This window comes from Lethenteron reissneri, chromosome 35 (genome assembly GCF_015708825.2).
Source record: "Lethenteron reissneri isolate LAM-NWPU_2019-01 chromosome 35, ASM1570882v1, whole genome shotgun sequence".
In the NCBI taxonomy this organism is placed as follows: Eukaryota; Metazoa; Chordata; class Hyperoartia; order Petromyzontiformes; family Petromyzontidae; genus Lethenteron; species Lethenteron reissneri.
In genome coordinates, this window is record NC_083813.1 from 11,546,452 (window position 1) to 11,565,791 (window position 19,340).

At 50.9% G+C, this 19,340-nt stretch overlaps 1 protein-coding gene across 2 annotated transcripts in view; it reads right to left on the reverse strand.

Annotated features, from left to right (window-relative positions):
• Window positions 1-1,145: 1,145 nt before the first annotated feature.
• LOC133350767 (cerebellin-1-like) overlaps window positions 1,146-19,340 on the reverse strand; it is a 29,334-nt gene continuing 11,139 nt past the window's right edge. For both annotated transcript variants that reach the window (XM_061565489.1, XM_061565488.1), the window contains 3 exons: window positions 17,099-17,968; window positions 3,754-3,873; window positions 1,146-1,621 (listed from right to left, as the gene is read on the reverse strand). In XM_061565489.1, coding sequence (XP_061421473.1) covers window positions 1,424-1,621; window positions 3,754-3,873; window positions 17,099-17,437 — 657 coding nt within the window. In that variant the 5' untranslated portion in view covers window positions 17,438-17,968 and the 3' untranslated portion in view covers window positions 1,146-1,423. The remainder of the gene's footprint in view (window positions 1,622-3,753; window positions 3,874-17,098; window positions 17,969-19,340) is intronic.

Here is a 19,340-nt window from a genome sequence, read left to right on the forward strand (position 1 = left end):
GTGTCTGCTTATGTAATGTGTTATTTATAAACCCCTTACTACGACGCGAATGATTAATTTGAGCCGAAGTCGGAATTTGCCGTGCGGTGGAAACGAGGAATTACCTTCCCTCCGTGGGTGAGTGTGATGAGGACACGTCCTCTGTGTGTGTGCACGTAGTGTGAATGTAGCGGTGAGCGCGCTGCCCTACGAACCCAGCTACGCCGAGTTCGATTCCAGCTAACGGCCAACAACACCGGTGACGATTATCTGACCCGGTCATGGGCATCCCCTAAGTCGACTCAGCCTCAAATGAGTACCTGGTGTGGCGTGTAAACGTCACCACTGGGGAGACAAAGGCGGCCTGGCGTGGTGTTGGCCACCCACCCCCTCGTGTGCCATGCCGGCGTTCATAAGTGCTACTCGCTATCAGCACTTGCCCGAACAGTCTATTCAGGCTTTACGGGGATCTTTGTCTTTTGTACATCGTGTAAATATATTCTCTACTGTATATGCATTTGCATGCAAGCATATTCTTACGAATCAATGTATACCCATGTGTGTATGTGTTGGAACATACACACACGTGTCCGTGCGTGTGTGTCTACGACAGTTTATTTTGTGTGACTGTATATGTAGTGTTTTAGTAAACACGTATGAGAATATGTGCATCATTGTATACGCGTGTCTGTGTATGGGAGTACGCACACACACACACGCACGCACGTAGATCTGTGTACATTCATGAGCGTGTACTCACGCGGCTGCCACTTCACGTGGTCCGCAAGCGCACCTAGCCTGGCACGGGCGGCGCGATGATGACATCCCCCACCACTCAGTGACGAACGGGCGGCTGTTGTTGTTGTTGCTGCTGCTGTTGTCGTCGTTGTCATTCTTGTTGTGCGTACTTACGCACGTGTCTGTACGTGTGTGTGTACGTGTGTGTGTGCGTGCGCGTGTGTGTACGTGTGTGTACGTGTGTGTGTGCGTGCGCGTGTTGAAACCATTCACAAATCTGCGAACACAATGCGACTCGACTCAGTCCCACAGCCATCGCCAATCCTCATCGCAACGCCGCTGGATCCACCCTTGCCCCCCCACCACCGTCCTCCAATAGAGACCCCCCCCCCCCACAACTTTCCTTGCCCCCTCCCCCGTCTCCCCCACCCCTCCACCACCCCCTCTGCCTTCGGAGCTCCCACGCGCAGGGCTCGGGTCAGGTGGGGTTTGAGGTGTGTTGGGTAAAGAAGAGGAGGCGGTAGGAGGGTGGCGGTCGTAACTAGCAGATGATGGTGAAGTATGGTGAAAGACGAGAAGGACGAGGAGGCGACGAGTGGGGTAATGGTGGGGGTGGGCAGTGGTGGTGTTGAGGGTAGAAGGGGCGATCGAGTGGTGAGCGACCTCTCCAGGGGCGGGGTCGAGTAGTGAAGCGACCTCCTGTCGATTAGAAGGGGAACACCATGAATCCCGAGAAGGTGGAGTACTTCCACCCGCCCATGAGGTTCCCACGCTCCAGCTTGAGGTTCACGCGGTCCCCCTTCTCCATGAGCAGCAGCACCCCGTTGCTGGCCGCTTCTCGCGTCACGTCCTGGTCGCCCGCGAAGGCGGAGATCACGGCCCAGCTGTTGAGCATCAGGCTCACCTGCGGCCGAAGGGCGCCACGGTGGCGATGAGATGTTAACTACCTCGCCTGGTGTACGGGAGGTTCGTGGGTTCGATTCTCGACCCTGTACGCCTGCGGTGTGTTTGGAGTTTTCCCCCTCCGGGTTTTCCCTGCACATTTAGAAACTTGCGTTTGGAGTATTTGGCTGCGAGACATTTCCACGTGATAAGCCACTTAGTTGCGCTATCATTTGTGGCGAGGTCGCTTCCGAAAAAGAGCTAAATAGCTCAGTGGGCCTTACCTGATAAAATTTAAAATATATATTGAGTTTAGAAAGCCACTAGGAGTTTCACATTTTTGATTAGTTACGTCAACTACGGGAGGCTCATACACCCGATTCTCAAGACTCGAAGTTTTTTTATTGGTACTAATTTTATCGACCTCGGAAAGATGATAGGCTGAGTCATCCGCTGCCCCAGAATATTTTAACTGCCGATTGCGAGCGTCTCGCTCGACCGCTGAGCCACCTGGCCGGTGATTGAGAGGGCAGACGTTAAAATATATGCGTATCCAAAACCCCAACATTGATGCACATTTGTGCTGAGAATAGAATCAGTGGCAGAGTGAGCGGGCCCACAACTTTGTCAAAAGGGTGCGAGTTCAAATCCTGGTTGGAGATGTTGCTTCAGCTCATCATCTTTTCAGGGGGTAGAGGGGGGGTTGTTGGTAAAATTGGTACCACTTCGTAGAAAAGTCCAAAACAGCGGTTGCTCTGCGGATTCACTCGTCTCCCGCCATAGGAACGTGGAATTTCCACGTACTGACTCAGGGAATGATCGCCACCTCAATGCTAATTTGCACAGGAAAATAATTCTGTGACTAAGTGGTGGGGAGGAGGGGGGTTAACCTCCCCCCCCCCGCCCCTCCTGGACTCCCAAGCCAGGACTCAGTACCTGCCGAGCCTCCACGATGCGACGAGATGGGGGAGGGTGATGCGATATGAGCCCAACGTGCATAGCTATGGGGAAGACGTACATCGTAATGTCGACTGGATCAGCGGTTAAGCATCTGAGCGTCGCTCCGGGGCGCAATTTGTTCTATCGATTGCTCGTAAATATAATTCACAATCGCTTGCCAGTGATTCAGTAACCTCCTCCTCCTCGTCGTAAATGACACGTGCATGTGTAGATTACATGGCACTTACGTAAGGATTATGCAATGACAACACAGTAATGTACGGCGCTCTAGTTTCGCTTGTCACAGGCTCACACGAAGACCGATAGAGCCTGACAGAGACCCACAGAGACCAATGTATAATAACCACACGGAGACCCCTACACCTATATTGTTGGACCCAAATGCTTTCAAAGATCCGGAGTCTCATGCACATGGAGACCCACAGTCGCATCGAGGGCGATACACTTCAATAGGGATCATAATCATCTCACACAGTGGTCCATGGTCACACAGAGACCGATGAACTCAGAGACCAATATAGTGACATGCAGACCCATAACCTCACGCTGTAACCGATAGTTAGATGGAAACAAAACAGACACAAATACATACCCATAGGCACACATAAGAAACCAATAGACTCATATAAGAGACCCATAAACTCACATAAGACACCCATAGACTCACACAGAGACCTAAATCAAATAATAGACCCATAGACTCACACAGAGACCCAGAATCAAATAATAGACCCATAGACTAACATAGAGACTCATAGACTCAAATCATAGACCCATAGACTAACACAAAGACACATCATCAAATAATAGACCCATAGACTCACATAGAGACTCATAAACTCAAACAATAGACATATTGACTCACATAATAGACACAGACTCCCATAGAGACCCATAGACTCACATAATAGACCCATAGACTCACATAGAGACCCATGGACTCAAATAATAGACCCATATACTCACACAGAGACCCATCGACTCACATAATAGACCCATAGACTCACATAGAGACCCAGAGACTCACATAGAGACCCATAGACCCACATAGAAACCCATAAACTAACATAGAGACCCATAGACCCACACAGAGAACCGCAGTTTATCAATTCAATGGGGGTGCCCACCAATAAAATAACTCTGTTTTGTTCCCCCACCCCCAATGACCCAGCCCCCCGTACCCCCCCCCCTCACCTGAATGGTCTGTCTGTTGTACACCTTGACCACGTGGAAACTGAAGCTGTAGACGCCCTTGCGAGGAGCGATGAAGGTGCTCGATTCCACGTCGAAGTTGTTTCCCACGTTCACCAGCGTCTGTGCATAGCGGAGGGCACGAAGTGCAGACCAACATCGTCATCAATATCAACATCGTCATCATCATCATCGTCGTCATGAACATCATCATTGTCACGGTCGACGTCACGGTAATCAACGTCGCATCATCATCATCATCACCACCATCGTGGTCGTCGTCATTTACGTTGACATCATTAAAATCGTCACCTTCATCATCAGGTACTAATTTTGAGGTCGAGTCGACCTAGGGGAGGGAACCACTGTGTAGGTATGCTGAACTTCTTTCGCACCGTACGTAGCCACTGAGTAATTTAGCATTAGCCGGGAGTTGAACACAAATCGCTGGGTTAAAGATAACGATCCCACCCCCCACCCCCCCCCCCCCCATAGCCTGAACAGTGTTGGAGCAAGTGCTGTTATCGAGCACCTATGAAGGCCGGCACGGCACACGTGGGTGGGTGGCCAGCACCACGATGTTTACACACAACACTAGGTACTCATTCGAGGCTGAGTTGACCTACGGGAGGCCCAAGAACAATTCAGATATTCGTCACTGCTGTCTGTGGCCGTGGAGTCGAACTCGGGTGGCCGAGTTCGACTCCACGGCACACGCGCTTACCCTCAAAACCACATCTATAAATATCCTGTCCATCACGACAATGTCAAATATAAACCACAGCGTTGGGAGGTTTATGCGTAATTCATACAGCTGTCAAGTCCACGGCATTACTCGCAAAAAACACAACTCGGAACATTGCACGTGGCTTAGCTTCGTCTGATTCGCGCGTTTGTACAACAACATGATGAAAAAAATACTTTAGGCTGCATCGTTTATCGAGATGAACCACCGGATCTTCCGTTGCACGGTCAACGTCTCGACGCAACCAAATATCCGGGTCACGTTTGCAAAAAAATGGGAAGTGCTTCGTGTATCTTTTGTCATGTTTCTAGTTGCCACTTTGTGTTACTGCCCTTGCCGAGATGACACGCTCAAAGGGCAGAGACGTGAAGCGGCCAGCGACAAACAGCACGGTCAAAGTTTCAATCGATGAGAGTCATGGAGCGGAGATGACAATGATGCTGATGATGGGAGAGAGGGTTGCAGAGTTGAGCAGTGTGAGCGAAGAAGCAGGGAGAGCAGAGGTGACCTACAGCGTGTGGTGAGTGAGTTAGTGGGTGAGTGGGTGAGTGAGTTAGTGGGTGTTTGGGTGAGTAGGTGAGTGGTTGAGTGAGTGGGTGTGGGTGTGAGTGAGTTAGTGGGTGTTTGAGTAAGTAGGTGAGTGGTTCAGTGAGTTAGTAGGTGTTTTGGTGAGTGGGTGAGTGTATGAGTGAGTGAGTTAGTGGGTGTTTGGGTGAGTAGGTGAGTGAGTGTGTGAGTTAGTGGGTGTGTGAGTTAGTGGGTGTTTGAATAAGTAGGTGAGTGGTTGAGTGAGTTAGTGGGTGTTTGAGTGATTGGATGAGTGTGTGTGTGAGTGAGTTAGTGGGTGTTTGAGTGATTGGATGAGTGTGTGAGTGAGTTAGTGGGTGAGATATTGGGTGAGTGGTGCATCTGCCAGTCATCTCAACAAAACCATGGCACCGAAGTCTGTCCCGTGATCACTCGCACGCACACACACGCATACACGTACACACACACGCACGCACACACACGGCGACGATGTGGTTACACCTTCACCAATTAAGCGTGAACAATGAAACTCGGTACGCGCAGCCCACGCGACAACACGAGCGAGCGAGAGGAGGAGTAATAATTATATAATACAATTACATTAAACACAAAGGGGGCGGTGTGGCACAATCACACCGACACGCGCAATTATTTCTACCTAACAAGCACTAATTAGTGAAAATAAATGGCCTCGACATAGCATTAACTATATTAATGGCGTGTGTGTGGGGTGGGGGGTGCGGGAGGTGGGATGGGAGAGGAGAGGAGAGGAACGGGGTGTGTGGGGGGCGCTGTTATCCCCGTTCTTTATGACTCTCTTCTGCGTCGGTAATTAGCTGGGGACACAAACTAAGTTTGCTGATGGTGACGACGGTAGCGTGTGTCTGTGTGTGTCCCTGTGTGTCTGTGTGTGTCGTGGTTTGTGTCTGTGTGTGTATCGTGGTTTGTGTTTGTGTCTGTGTGTGTGCAGTGGTTTGTGCCTGTGTGTGTAGAGTGGTTTGTGTGTGTGTGTGTATAGTGGTTTGGGTTTGTCTGTGTGTATAGTGGTTTGTGTCTGTGTGTATAGTGGTTTGTGTCTGTGTCGTGTATAGTGGTTTGTGTCTGTAGTGTATATAGTGGTTTGTGTCTGTGTCTGTGTGGCTAGTGAGTAGAGTGGATGGGGAGCGGTAGCGTAGCGGTTAGTGCGCCGCGCTACAAACTTGGCGACCCAAGTTCGATTCCCGCTCACGGTCAACACCAGTAACAATTATCTGAAACGGTCCTGGACCTCCCCTAGGTCGACTCAGCCTCAAATGAGTACCTGGTGCGGTGTGTAAACATCGCTCTACTCGGGAGACAAAGGCGGCCGGGCGGGCGTAGTGGTGGCCACGCATCCCTCTCGTGTGCTGTGCCGACCCTTACGAGGTGCTCGCTAACAGCACTTTCCCCAGCAGCCTGTGAATCATCTACGGGGAACCTTTGTCTTATTTTGAAGGTGAATGATGCCCCTCCACCCACCACCCACCCACACAGTGCTCCACGGAGACTTGCACACTGCCAGGGACACGTTCTCGGTCCAACCGTGACCACCACGTCGCCTTTCATCAACCGTCATCTCGACTCGAGTCCCGATCTCCCCCCCCCCCCTCTCCTAGGTGGACTCAACCTCGAATGAGTATACCTGGCTTGGTGCGGTGTAAAATCATCATCATCGCCACTAGGGAGACACAAGCGGCCGCGAGTGATTTCTGGTCACCCACCCGCTCGTGTGATGTGCCGGCCCCTGAATAGGTGCGACTCGTTATCGGCGCTTGCTCCGAAAGGCTGTCAAAGGCTATACGGGAGATCTTCGTCTTGGGTGGCGGTGGTAGCGTAGCGGTTAGCGCATTGCGCTGTGCACTCGACTCAACTACTGATCCCGCTCATTGGGTCGCTCTGCTCCTGCTGCTGCGGCTGCTGTCGCCATCCTAGAATCTCACCCCCATTGGGAAGAACGCTGACTGCTGTTAGAGAAGCGTCTAACAACGTGGAACTCGCGAATGGACCCTTTCACTCGAGACGCAGAACAGCATCGCGCATTCTCCTGGCGTTCAAAGTTTCCCTTCTCCTCCCACTCGAAGATTCCGTTCCTGTGACCGCCAATCGCACTGCGACATCACCGGCCAGGCCGACGCGCACGACATCTCGTGCGTAAAGTGAGAAAATAAATACGCAAGTCACGGTCAGTCGTGCGAGTGTGGCCCCGTGCTTCCTCCGGAACTATGCACCGTAGAGGAAACCCACGGAAAGACACGGCGAGACAATATGCTCTGAGAGACACACAAACATCCACATCGACTCGCAGAGATACATAGACATCCACAGAGACACAGCGATGATGCATCAAATACAAAGCGCAGTGGCGCCATTGTGGCCATGCAAACGCTCGAACTTTCGACTGTAGAGTAAACCCACAGCGACACGCAGAGATAGTTGATAACCTTAGAGACGCACATAGATCCACATAGAGTCATAGGGACACGTATACATCCACAGAGACACAGTGAGATACATCACGAAAGTACCGATTGAGGGTCAATGCAACCCCAAACTAGGTTCCGTGTAGAAGGGAAGTAATAAAATAATAAAAATAAAACAATAAAATAGCCGTCCTCAGGTGAAGAAATAGACTGTCTTCTCGACAGACTTGTTTCTTCACCTGAGGACGGCTGCTTGCGTTGTGGCCGTAACGTCGTGATAATTATATTATTATGTTTTATTTTTATTAATGTATTACTTCCCTTCTACGTGACTTTACCGAAAGAACCAAGAAGATGAATCCCTGCAGTCACGAAAGCTTTAAATCAAAATTTAGGTTCCGTGTAGTAAACCCGCTGTGGTCTGCGCTCACTTCAACGGAGGAGCAGGAGGAGAAACAGCGACACTCCACGAACTCTCGCTGTTCTGAAGCCCTCTCGTCGTGGCGAGCAGCACCAAGACGTCGACATTGGCAAGGAACTCCTCAACCACATTGCTGCTGCTGCTGCTGTCATCACCATGCGCACCGATCGATGAGTCTCGTGCCCACTTACATATAGACGCGGGCATTCGGTTCCAGCTGGAATGAGCCGATGAAATGTGATGTGTCCATTTGAGTGGATTCAAGACAAAGCTGGGGTAGGCAGTGGCGGAAATGTACAGAGGAAGTTACCACGATTACGAGGATCTCTCTCGCTCTCTCTCTCTCTCTCTATTTCTGTGCGTCTCTGTTGAGTTTCATTTATTTTAATGTCGTGATTAAACCCACGATCTCCTGTATACCAGGCGACGTAGTTAACATCTCGCCACCGTGGCGCTTGTCCGCTCCAACACCGACGAACTTCTGTTAACATATCTTACATGATAGAGGTGTTTTGGGTTAAACTAAAGTAAAATATCTTAGTCCACCTCCGCTCGGTGTGGGAGGTCGCTCCTTTTCGGCTGAACCTCCACTAGTCCGCCTTGCTGAGACCCCTTCCCACCTTCAAATTAGGGTCGTTAACATCCTTTCATGTGCATCAACGGGGTAACCGCATGAAAAAGAAACAATCACGACCCCGTTACAAACCGGTTAGCACTTTGTCGTACAAATATAAATGTTTAAAAATAAACAACAATTCTATTCTTTACTTTTTAACAGGTTCCCCTATCGACAGAAGTGACACGAGCAAACCAATTGCAAGGTCTCTGCGCCTTAACATTTAACTGAGAAACGATGTAAAAACAAGTATAACCCGTAAAAACAAAGTTTTTTACTATAAATCCTTTATATGCGTGGCGGCTAGAGTCCTTTCGTCCTATGGCTTGAGATGGCTGCCACCTATGGGTCAGATGATTGCATTACACCATTAAGCAATTGGTAATTAAATATAATATTTTTGTCCTAAAAAGTGTAAAATTTTGGAAAAAATTTTCACGAACATTAATTGTCACGCACAACGAGTCTGTGTGGAAAATGTCAGCTCGATTGGATCACGCGAAGTGGGTTAAAAAACGACCGAAAGATTAGCACGGTCCTAAGCAAGCAAGCGAACTTAATATAAAAGATTTAATAAGTATAACCCGTAAAAACAAGGTTTTTCACTATAAATCCTTTATATGCGTGGCGGCTAGAGTCTTCTCGTCCTCTGGCTTGAGATGGCTGCCACCTATGGGTCAGATGATTGTCTGCCAGTATTAAGCAATTGGTAATTACATATTTAATTTGTTTTCCCTAAACAGTGTAACATTTTTGAAATTTGTTTTTCACGAAAATTAATTGTCACGCACAACGAGTCTGTGTGCAAAATGTCAGCTCGATTGGATCACGGGAAGTGGGTTAAAAAACGACCGAAAGATTTGCACGGTCGTAAGCAAGCAAGCACGCAAGCACGCAAGCAAGCAAGCGAACTTAATATAAAGGATTTAAAAAGTGTCACCACGCGGTGACCCTAGGCGGCCGTGCCGTTTGTGCGTTCGCGCGCGCGCCAAATCGGCGCATTCATTTACGAGAGACATTCGACCTGGAAAAGTCCCGTCCGTATTAACCTGTTATCATTTAAACAACCCAGGTTCGAATCGGCGCTGAGTATCGCCCCCCTCCTCCACTGACCGTGACTTGTCCGTGTCATACTCTTAGTTATTTCGGGTAAAGTCACGTAGGTAAAAATATGAAATTATAATTAATAAAAATAAAACAATATTAATTATTAATTATTTATTTTAATTTCATTTTTTACCTACGTGACTTTACCTTGCAGTCACGAACACTTCAAATCTAGAATTGTCCGTGTCACTTATCCCAGCGTTCAGCACATAGTAGACATCCCTATCCTGATGAACGCATCGTGCACGTACACAGCTCCGTTGTCAATCCACTGCTGGATAAATGCCTCGCGAGTTGCACACCACGAGCGATTCCGGTGGTAGTTTTCGGCCATACTCCAGCGCTGCTGGACTGTGGCTGCTTCGCGCAGGGCGGGGGGCATCGATTGCAGAGCGGCTGTTGCCTTTGACGTGCGCAGCGTAGCACAGCACAGCAGCAGCGGCAGCAGCAGCAGCCTGCACGAGCAACACTGTTGTACACGACGGGTGCCCGTCCAAGCTATCGTGCAGGCTCAAAGCCTGCAACCTGCTGAGCTCGCGAGAGCGGACGAGCTCACGTGAGATCGAGTTTTCGTGGGCGAATTTTTAATTGCATAGTAAATTCGTCCATTGGAATTACACGTAGCAGAAATTATGCCCTTCCCCCCCCCCCACACACCCCCCTACTAAAAATAACTTGGTATGACCCTCCTAAAGAAGAGCCATGAGACTCAGAAACCCTGTCCTGGCATAAACATGCGTAAAAAAGGAAAATGTAAACGTGTGTTAAACATGCGCAAAACATGAACATGTAAACGTGCATTGAAAAGGTTATTGATGCATCACTCTGTTCACCCTCCAACCATCTCCACGCTCACCTCCTCCTCTCCCTCTACGCTTCATCACCACCTCTAATCTTAGGCACCGCTCAAGGGAGAATGTGAGTGATTTTTGTTTAAATATAAAAAATATACAGTTGTGTTTTCCACAATCGCGTTTCAGGTTTACGATTAGCATTGTGTCACGTGCAGGGAAATTCGAGAGAGATGATGCGGGAGGCAGGGGAGGGTGTGGATGGCAGTAGAGTGAGATGAGAAGCAGGAGAGTGCGTGGAGGGGACGAGAGTGAAATGAGAGAGAAGAGGTAGGGAGTTCATATTCTTGGTTATTTCGGTAAAGTCACGTAGATAGAAATAAAAATACAATTAAACATACATTTTAAATGAAAGCAAAAAACCCACGACGTTTCGATCGCAACACAAGCGTTCTTCATCAGGCGGAGATAAAAGAATATGAATTCCTGCAGTCACGAAAGTTTTAAGTCAAGAGAGGTAGGAGATTGCGTGGAGGAGATTCGAAATGTTTGCGCGCGTTATTAAGTTCCTGGGGAGCAGTGGCGGAGTAGTTTTCCGCACTGCGCTCTAAACCCGGCGCCCTGATATTAGCATCCGGGCCCCAGCTGACATGAGTGGCAAGCGATGAGTGAACCGGCCGTGGAACCCAACATAACCCTGCCTCCCTGTCACCGCACTGCCTGGCGCGGCGCGGTGTGGTGAGCGAGGATTGTTATTCAGAGTTGATGACAGTTTGACAGGGCCGGCCACGTGCGAGCAAAGTGTCGTTACTCCGTTCATCGACACTCCCAGCATCTCTCGAGGACTGATGTTTGTGATGACGTGTTAATCATTGGTGGTGACCGACTGATGATAATGTTGATGAAGATGGCGTTGATGTTGATGATGATGACGGTGATGATGGTAATGGTTTTCATGTGGATGTTAATAATACAAATATTGATGTTGATAATTATAATTGTGATGATGATGATGGTGGTTATAATGTTGACGTGTGTTTTCACATTCGTCGAGGATGTCCTACAGTTAATTACTCACCACTTCAGTCATTACACCAAATAATTGGAAGAGACACAAACGTTATATTGGACCCCAAAGCTTTTTGTCGAAATCAGTTCAAGCCTCCCGTAAACCACATGACCTATATGCGTGGCCATCCCCACTCTGAACCCCTCCTCTTACCCCTCTACCCGCCCGCTGTGAAAACAGACGCCGTTCCTCCTCGCAGCAGCAGCAGCTTGTGGGCTCTGACGCAGCCTCTCTCTCCTCCCTCTCCTCGTGTCCCCTGATCCCCCGTGCTCCAGTTTCTCCCCTCCTTCTCTATCCTTCACGTCTCGACTCCCATTTCCCATTTTGCCTTCTTCTCTCTTCCCTCTCCCCTTCCCTTCTCTTTCCCTCCACGCATCGCATCCTCGACTCCCTCGACTCCCCTTACAGTGCTGTGTGTCCACGGGTAGACGGCGTTGGCAGTAGTTGTGCAAAACAAACACAAAGACAAATATCCCACGTATAGCTTTAACAGACTGTTGGAACAAGTGATGTTAACGCAGCCCATAGGATAATCAACACGGCACACAGGGGGTGGTATGCATGTACGTTGAACTTCCTTTGCACCGTACGTAACCAACCGTGCTAATCGGAGGTACGGGGGAAGGACAACAAACTAAACACAAAAAGCAGTTCTCAATAAATTAAATTTCAATCTGTATTTATACGTGCATAGCTCCATTGGCTTCCTAATCTCAGAAGAAAGAGCGTTTCAGACGGCCGCAGAAGTGCATGTGAAAGTGCGCGATGCGGTGAACGTCTTCCTTCGATGGTTAGCCAGAAGCCGCTGCGATGATGACCGGAATTGGCTTGAAGGTTTACGCTCCTTGACGAGATCGGCAGGTTATTGTGGTGAGCTGAGCACCTCGCGCGGCCGCCTTTGTCTTCCCGGTTGGTGATTTTGTTTTCTTCCCACATCACACCACAGGTACGCCTACTCGCTCAATGCTGAATCGACCCAGCAGAGGCACGAGACTTCGTCAAATATTCGCCGCTGATGTTGCACGCACCCGCGGGTGAGAAATATAACTCGGGTGGCCGGATTCAAGGGCATTGCCGTTCCGCATCGCGCCAATTAGTTTTAATTAACCTCGTAATTACATATATACATACACAAATAACCTTAAATGTCTATTTAAATAATGGTAATTGTTACTACGCGATTGTGGTCTCCAGGGTCGTCATTCTGTAATTAAAAACGGAGACACCACCGCGGCACAAAGGGATTGTTGCCACGCTCGAATTAAAGGGCGCCGTATACGAAACGGGTGAGTGGGGATGGAAGGGGTGGGGAGGGTGGGTCATGTGGGGGGCGGAAGGGGGGAGCGGGGGGGGGGCATTGTCCATTGGTGAGCAAAGGTCACGGCCAATTTCTCCTCGAGTACCAACGACTGAGGTCCACGCTGCACAATTCCGAATGTTCGCCAGTGGAACAACCACGTGCAGTACCCCCCCCCACTGCCATCTCACCTCCCCCCCCCCCAAAAAAAATATACAACCGCGATAAAAAAAAATCCAATTAAGGCCAAGGCACCCCGGAGTCAATCCACTTAGCACCGCGATGACGCGCGCGTCTGTGCCTCTCAGACTAAAAACGGAGAGGAGCGGTGGCGCAGCGGTTAGCGCACGCTGCGTTATGATGCCCGGGGGGGGGGGGGGGGGGGGGACACGTGTGAGGTCGATTCCACGCGCGGCTGATTGTCGGCGGCGGTTTGACCGATAAACCGATTCGGGATTTACGGCTTAGAATCACGCGGCTCGGGCTTTTAAATAAGTAATGTACCTCCCGCGGTGCGTACACATCAACGCCGGGGAGACAAAGGCGGCCGGGCGCGGTGTTAGCTCGCGGGAGGACGGATGCGGGTTATGGGAAAGTGTCAGAAACGTGGCCGTCGTTGAAATTGCCGCACCGTGAGATCGCAATGGTACAGGCGGCCTCTCTGTTGTCACTGCGTCTAACCATTCCACGTTCGGCCACAGCAGCAGCAGCAACATCCATGCGCTCGGACGACTTTGTCTCTCCGCGCTGCTGATGGACATCTGCGAACAAGAGCTTTCACAGCTCCTCGGTTTCCTCCAGCATAAATGCGTATTCTGATTGTGATGTGTTACACATCCACAAAGGCAAAGCTCCCCCGTAGAGGGATGCAGCCAGTCGGGGAAAAGTGCTGTCGGGGAGTTACAATTACCACGCGATAATGTGAACCGACAGTCCTACTTTTACATACACGAACAGAAAATTAAATGTTAGGAATTAATTTGCTTATTTTCGTGGGGCCCTCTGGAGTTTAGTTGTGGGCTCTGGATCAATGACCCCATTTGCGCAGCTCAATCTGCTCTCTCCCTCCCCTCGTCACCCCCCAGTTACCCCCCCCCCTACACCCGCCACGCTCCCTCCCCCCACTACATCCCGGCCTGGAAAGGAGCCGCGCGATAATAACGGATGTGCAGATGTAACTGGGAACGCGTCAAATGTTCATCGCGTTCCGCCGTTGTCGCGTCTTTGCCAAGCTATCCCCCCCCCCCCCCCCCCCACGAGGGTCTGCGGGAGTCCGCGTGCCAAACGACTCTCGGTGCCCTCCGCAGGTGTTGGTTTGTCTCGCGCGTGAGCCCTCGACGAGCCGGCCGAGCTGATCGTACGAGCGGCAACATCGTAGGCGCGGTGTCGCTGCCGTGGCGCGGACGTCCGCTCTCTCGCTCTCGTAGGCGGGCGGAGCGATGGGAGGACGACTCGGAGGCACCAGGGTGGAGGGACCACAGACGAGGAGAGGGAAGGCAGCAGCAGCTACTCTAACAGCAGCAGCAGCAGCTACTGTTGCAGCAGCAGCAGCTACTGTTGCAGCAGCAGCAGCTACTGTTGCAGCAGCAGCAGCTACTGTTGCAGCAGCAGCTACTGTTGCAGCAGCAGCTACTCTAACAGCAGCAGCAGCAGCTACTGTTGCAGCAGCAGCTACTGTTGCAGCAGCAGCAGCTACTGTTGCAGCAGCAGCTACTGTTGCAGCAGCAGCTACTCTAACAGCAGCAGCAGCAGCTACTGTTGCAGCAGCAGCTACTGTTGCAGCAGCAGCAGCTACTGTTGCAGCAGCAGCTACTGTTGCAGCAGCAGCTACTCTAACAGCAGCAGCAGCAGCTACTGTTGCAGCAGCAGCTACTGTTGCAGCAGCAGCAGCTACTGTTGCAGCAGCAGCTACTGTTGCAGCAGCAGCTACTCTAACAGCAGCAGCAGCAGCTACTGTTGCAGCAGCAGCTACTGTTGCAGCAGCAGCAGCTACTGTTGCAGCAGCAGCTACTGTTGCAGCAGCAGCTACTCTAACAGCAGCAGCAGCAGCTACTGTTGCAGCAGCAGCTACTGTTGCAGCAGCAGCAGCTACTGTTGCAGCAGCAGCAGCTACTGTTGCAGCAGCAGCTACTGTTGCAGCAGCAGCAGCTACTGTTGCTGCAGCAGCAGTCACTCGGCGATGAGGTGCCTTTGCTACCAACAACTGCTGCGGCTTTTTGCTCAGCATCGCGCGCTTTCAGACGCGCTTTTGCGGCCGTCTGGAACGCTCTTCCTTACGATATTGGGAGCTACGCACTTTTAAATCTAGATTGAAAACTAATTTCTTTAGAACTGCTTTTTGTGTTTAGTTTGCTGACTTTCTCCCGCGCCTGCTATACGCACGGTTGGCTACGTACGCTGCGGAAGAAGATCAACAAACGTACAATTTCCCGAGCTCTGCGGTCCTCTTAGTTTGAACGTGTTTTTTTTGGCCAATCAATGAAGAGTTGTGTTTATCATTCAACTGCGGAGGAAACCGTAGCACCCGGAGAAAACCCATGGCGTGTGCGAGGGAGAAACACTCGATCCCCGTGCAGACGGAACGGGTGGGGTTCACGTATGGTTGCTGTACTGATGTCTCCTGGCGAGCCAGGGAACGGCTCCGCCTCGACGCGCACCGGAAAAGGGAGTTTCACAACCGTCTGTGCGTGATCCACCACCCCCAGTGACAGGGTCTGCTGGGGAGTGCGTCATGTCAGCAGCATTGCTTTCAATGAGAGAAAACTCGAGACTGATGAGACACCGCATGTCGAAACCAGCCAGTTAGGGCTTTGCCTCAGAGCGAAGAACATTGAAGTGGGAACACAGAAGTGCAGTACAGTACAACAACAAAAATAACATGCTAGTTTTTTTTTACATCCCATCAGCCAAGATGGTCAATTAACTTCTCACAACCCACACTAATCGTTCTGTCGTTTGTTTTAATCAATTCGTGACCGCAGGCAGTCCTGGCTAGAACAAGAGCAAAGATCCCCCATATAGCCTTCACAGACTGTAGGGGCAAGTGCAGTTTGGAAGCACCTATGAAGGCCGGCACGACACACGAGGGGGTGGGTGGCCAACACCACGCCCGTCCGCCTTTGTCTCCCTAGTGGCGATGTTAAACATCGCACCAGGTACTAATTTGAGTCTGAGTCGACTTAGGGGAGGCCCAGGACCTGTTCAGATAATCGTCACTGGTGTTGGCCGTGAGCGGGAATCTAAATCGAGTCGCAGGGGTTTGTAGCGCAGTGTGCTAACCACTACACCACCGCTCCCCACTCTATCACCCCTCACCACCCTCACCACCTTCACCATCATTCCCCCTTCACAGCCTGGACTGCACTGACCAGCCAATGCTGAAATATGGTAAAGAGAAGAAAATAAAATGTCCAAGACTGACAAATGGCTGTCAATGATGACTACTTGGGCCCTGTAGATTATTATCATTGCACGATCCATCTCCTGGACGGATGAGTCTAATACTTTGCTCTAAATGATACATCTAAGCGTCTATTTCATCGCATGGTGATAACACGTCGATACGTGTGGACATGTAGAGTTAGGCGTGTATTTCTACGTTGCCAAAAACAAATAAAATACGAAGCTCCCCCGTGTAGCTTTTTAACGGACTGTTGGGGCAAGTGCTGTTAGCGAGCGCCTATTCAGACCGAAACGGCGCACGACGAGGTAGTGACCTAAACTTAGACTAAAATATATGTTTACATTTTACAAGATCAGGCAAATGACAGCTCAAAGAAGTGGATTATCACGTGTAAATGTACAGCAGCCAAACACTTTAAACTCGCCTTCCTAAATATGGAGGGGAAAAACCAGAGAACCCGGAGAAAATTGCAGGCGACCACGGGGAGAGAGGCATGCGAACTCCAAATATAGAGCAGTCGTCAGGCTCGGGATCGAACCCACGACTTCCTGTATACCAGGCGAGGTAGTTAACAATTCGTCACCGCACAAGCCAAGTAGGCTGTGTAAATCTTAAGCGTTTTTCCGTTATTATGTGGGTTTCTATATAAGTCTATACGTAAGTATGTGCGTCTCTACGTAAGTATATGCGTCTCCATGTAAGTCCATGCGTCTCTACGTGAGTCTATGCGTCTCTATGTAAGTCTATGCATCTCTATGCAAGTCTATGCGTCTCGATATAAGACTGAAAATCTCCAAAAAGCATCCCATCCATCCATCCATTCCCTCGCTTTCCTTCTCTCTCCTCCTTCATTCTATCTCTCAATCAATCTCTCTCCAATCATCTCTCATCAAAATCCCTCCATCCCCCCTCCCCCACCCGCCATCCTCTCACCTGATCAAAGTAGATGATCATGGAGCGGTTGCTCATCTCGGATGGCTCGTGGTTGGTGCTCCGCACCACGGAGAACGCCACTTTGGCGGTGCCCGAGCGCACCGTGAACCCCAGCGAGGAGGCGCCGCTTGCCGGGTCCGCCGTGGGGTTGGAGTCGCACACCACGAGGCACTTGCCCTCGAGCACGATCGGCTCCGTCTCGTTCTGGGCCCAGCCGGGGCCCGGCAGGGGCAGTGCCAGGGCCAGCACCAGGGGCAGCAGCATGGCAGCAGCGGGCACGGCTCCCCCGCCCCTGGACGAGCCTTGGTGAGCCTGAGCGCTACGTCCCAGGACGCCCATGGCTGCTGGCTCGCCGGCTCGCTCGCGCGCGCGCGCGGGGAGAGAGGACAGACGGGGGCTGTGGATGCGGTTGTGGGCTCCTTTCCTTGGGTGGTGGTGGCTGTTGTTGTTGTCTCTGCTGGTGGAGGTAGGTTGTGGTTGTTCAGTTGGTGGTGGTTGTGGTTCTTTCCTTGCTTATTCTTGCACTTGTAGTGCTGAGAATTTGTTTTGGTGGTGGCGGTGGTGGTGGTTGTTGCTTCGTTGATGGTGGTGGTGGTTGTTGCTTGTTTGCTTTCGTTGGTGTTGATTATTTTTGGTGGTAGTGGTGGTGATGGATATTCCGTAGGTGATGGTGGTTGTTGGTGGTGATGGTGGCTATTGTTGTTACTAGTGGTTGTGTGTTAATATTGTTGGTGATGGTGGCAGTTGTGGCCGTCTCCGTGTGACAGTGGTTGTTGTTGTCGGTCGTGGTGGTTGTTCCGTTGGTTGTTGTTGGTGGTGGTGCAACGTCTCCTTTCCGTTCCTCTGCTCCCGTTAACAGATGCCGAAGCGCTGCGGATGAAACAAGCATCAGACAACAGAAGATAGAGAATGGCGATGATGATGAATTCGGCGGTGGTGATGATAATGATGAGAGTTGGACTGATCCGCCCACATAGGTCAAACCACCGTTGAACTCCTTACAACCTGGTACCAATTTTATCTGCCCCGCGAAGATGATGGGTCGGCCGGTTTAACCTGGCGACCACTCGTTGATCCCACGGTCTCCTCCTTGGCAGTCGGGAGCACTGACCAATAAAGACAAAAACAAAGTTCCCCCCTATAGCCTCAACAGACTGTTGGGACAAGTGCCAACAGTCTGTTAAGGAGCAGCACACCTCTGAAGACCGAAACCGCACACGAGGGGGTGGGCGGTCGCCAGCACCACGCCCGGCCGCCTTTGTCTCCCCAGTGACGATGTTTACATATTTGAGGCAGAGTCGACCTAGGGGAGGCGCACGACCGATCCAGTTAATGGTCACTGGCCGTGGCCGTGAGCGTGGAATCGAACTCGAGCCACGGGGTTCATAGCGCAGCGCGCTAACCACTACGCCACCGCTCCCCAGCACTGACCAGGTGCAAGGTCGAGATGAAGATGTATGTTTTATGTATGTATGCGTGTCGAACTTTACTTTCTAAACCTTACGTAGCCAACCGTGTCGATCGGGAGGTGCGGGGGATGGACAACAAACTAAACACGAAAAGCCGTTCTAAAGAATCGTGGTCAAAAGCTGCTGATGGTACCTCCACGGCTCATTGCCAACGCGCTCTGCCTTCCGCCAGATCATGCAGCCGCTGCACAGTAGAGAGACGGTGAACTCTAAGATCAGGCCTGACGGTCTCCCATCACCTGCCCTTAGATACTCACCACGTATCCACCGACTCACACGGAGACCCACAGACTCACACTGAGACCCACAGACTCACACATGGACCCACAGACTCACACGGGGACCCACAGACTCACACGGAGACCCACGTACTCACACAGGAACCCACATACTCACGCAGGGACCCACATACTCACACAGGGACGCACAGAGTCACAGAGATCAACAGACTCACGCAAAAACGCAGACTTTCACGGACCCACACAGACACACCGACGGACACAGAGACTCGAAGGCTCACACAGATACCCAGTCTCACACACAGATACCCATTGTCGTAATGTGTTATCATCAGCTGGGTTCAATTTCGAACACCACCACCCCCAACAACAACAACAGCAATAAATAACAACAAAGAAAGAGAGATGAGCGTTTGAAGGAACTGGGTGGTACACCACCAACATCACTCATTGTCTTTTACGATGCAGGCTTTCCAGGCGCCTCCATGTCGACGCACAGGCGGTGTTCACAAAGCACCGGCTGAGCGGGAGCCG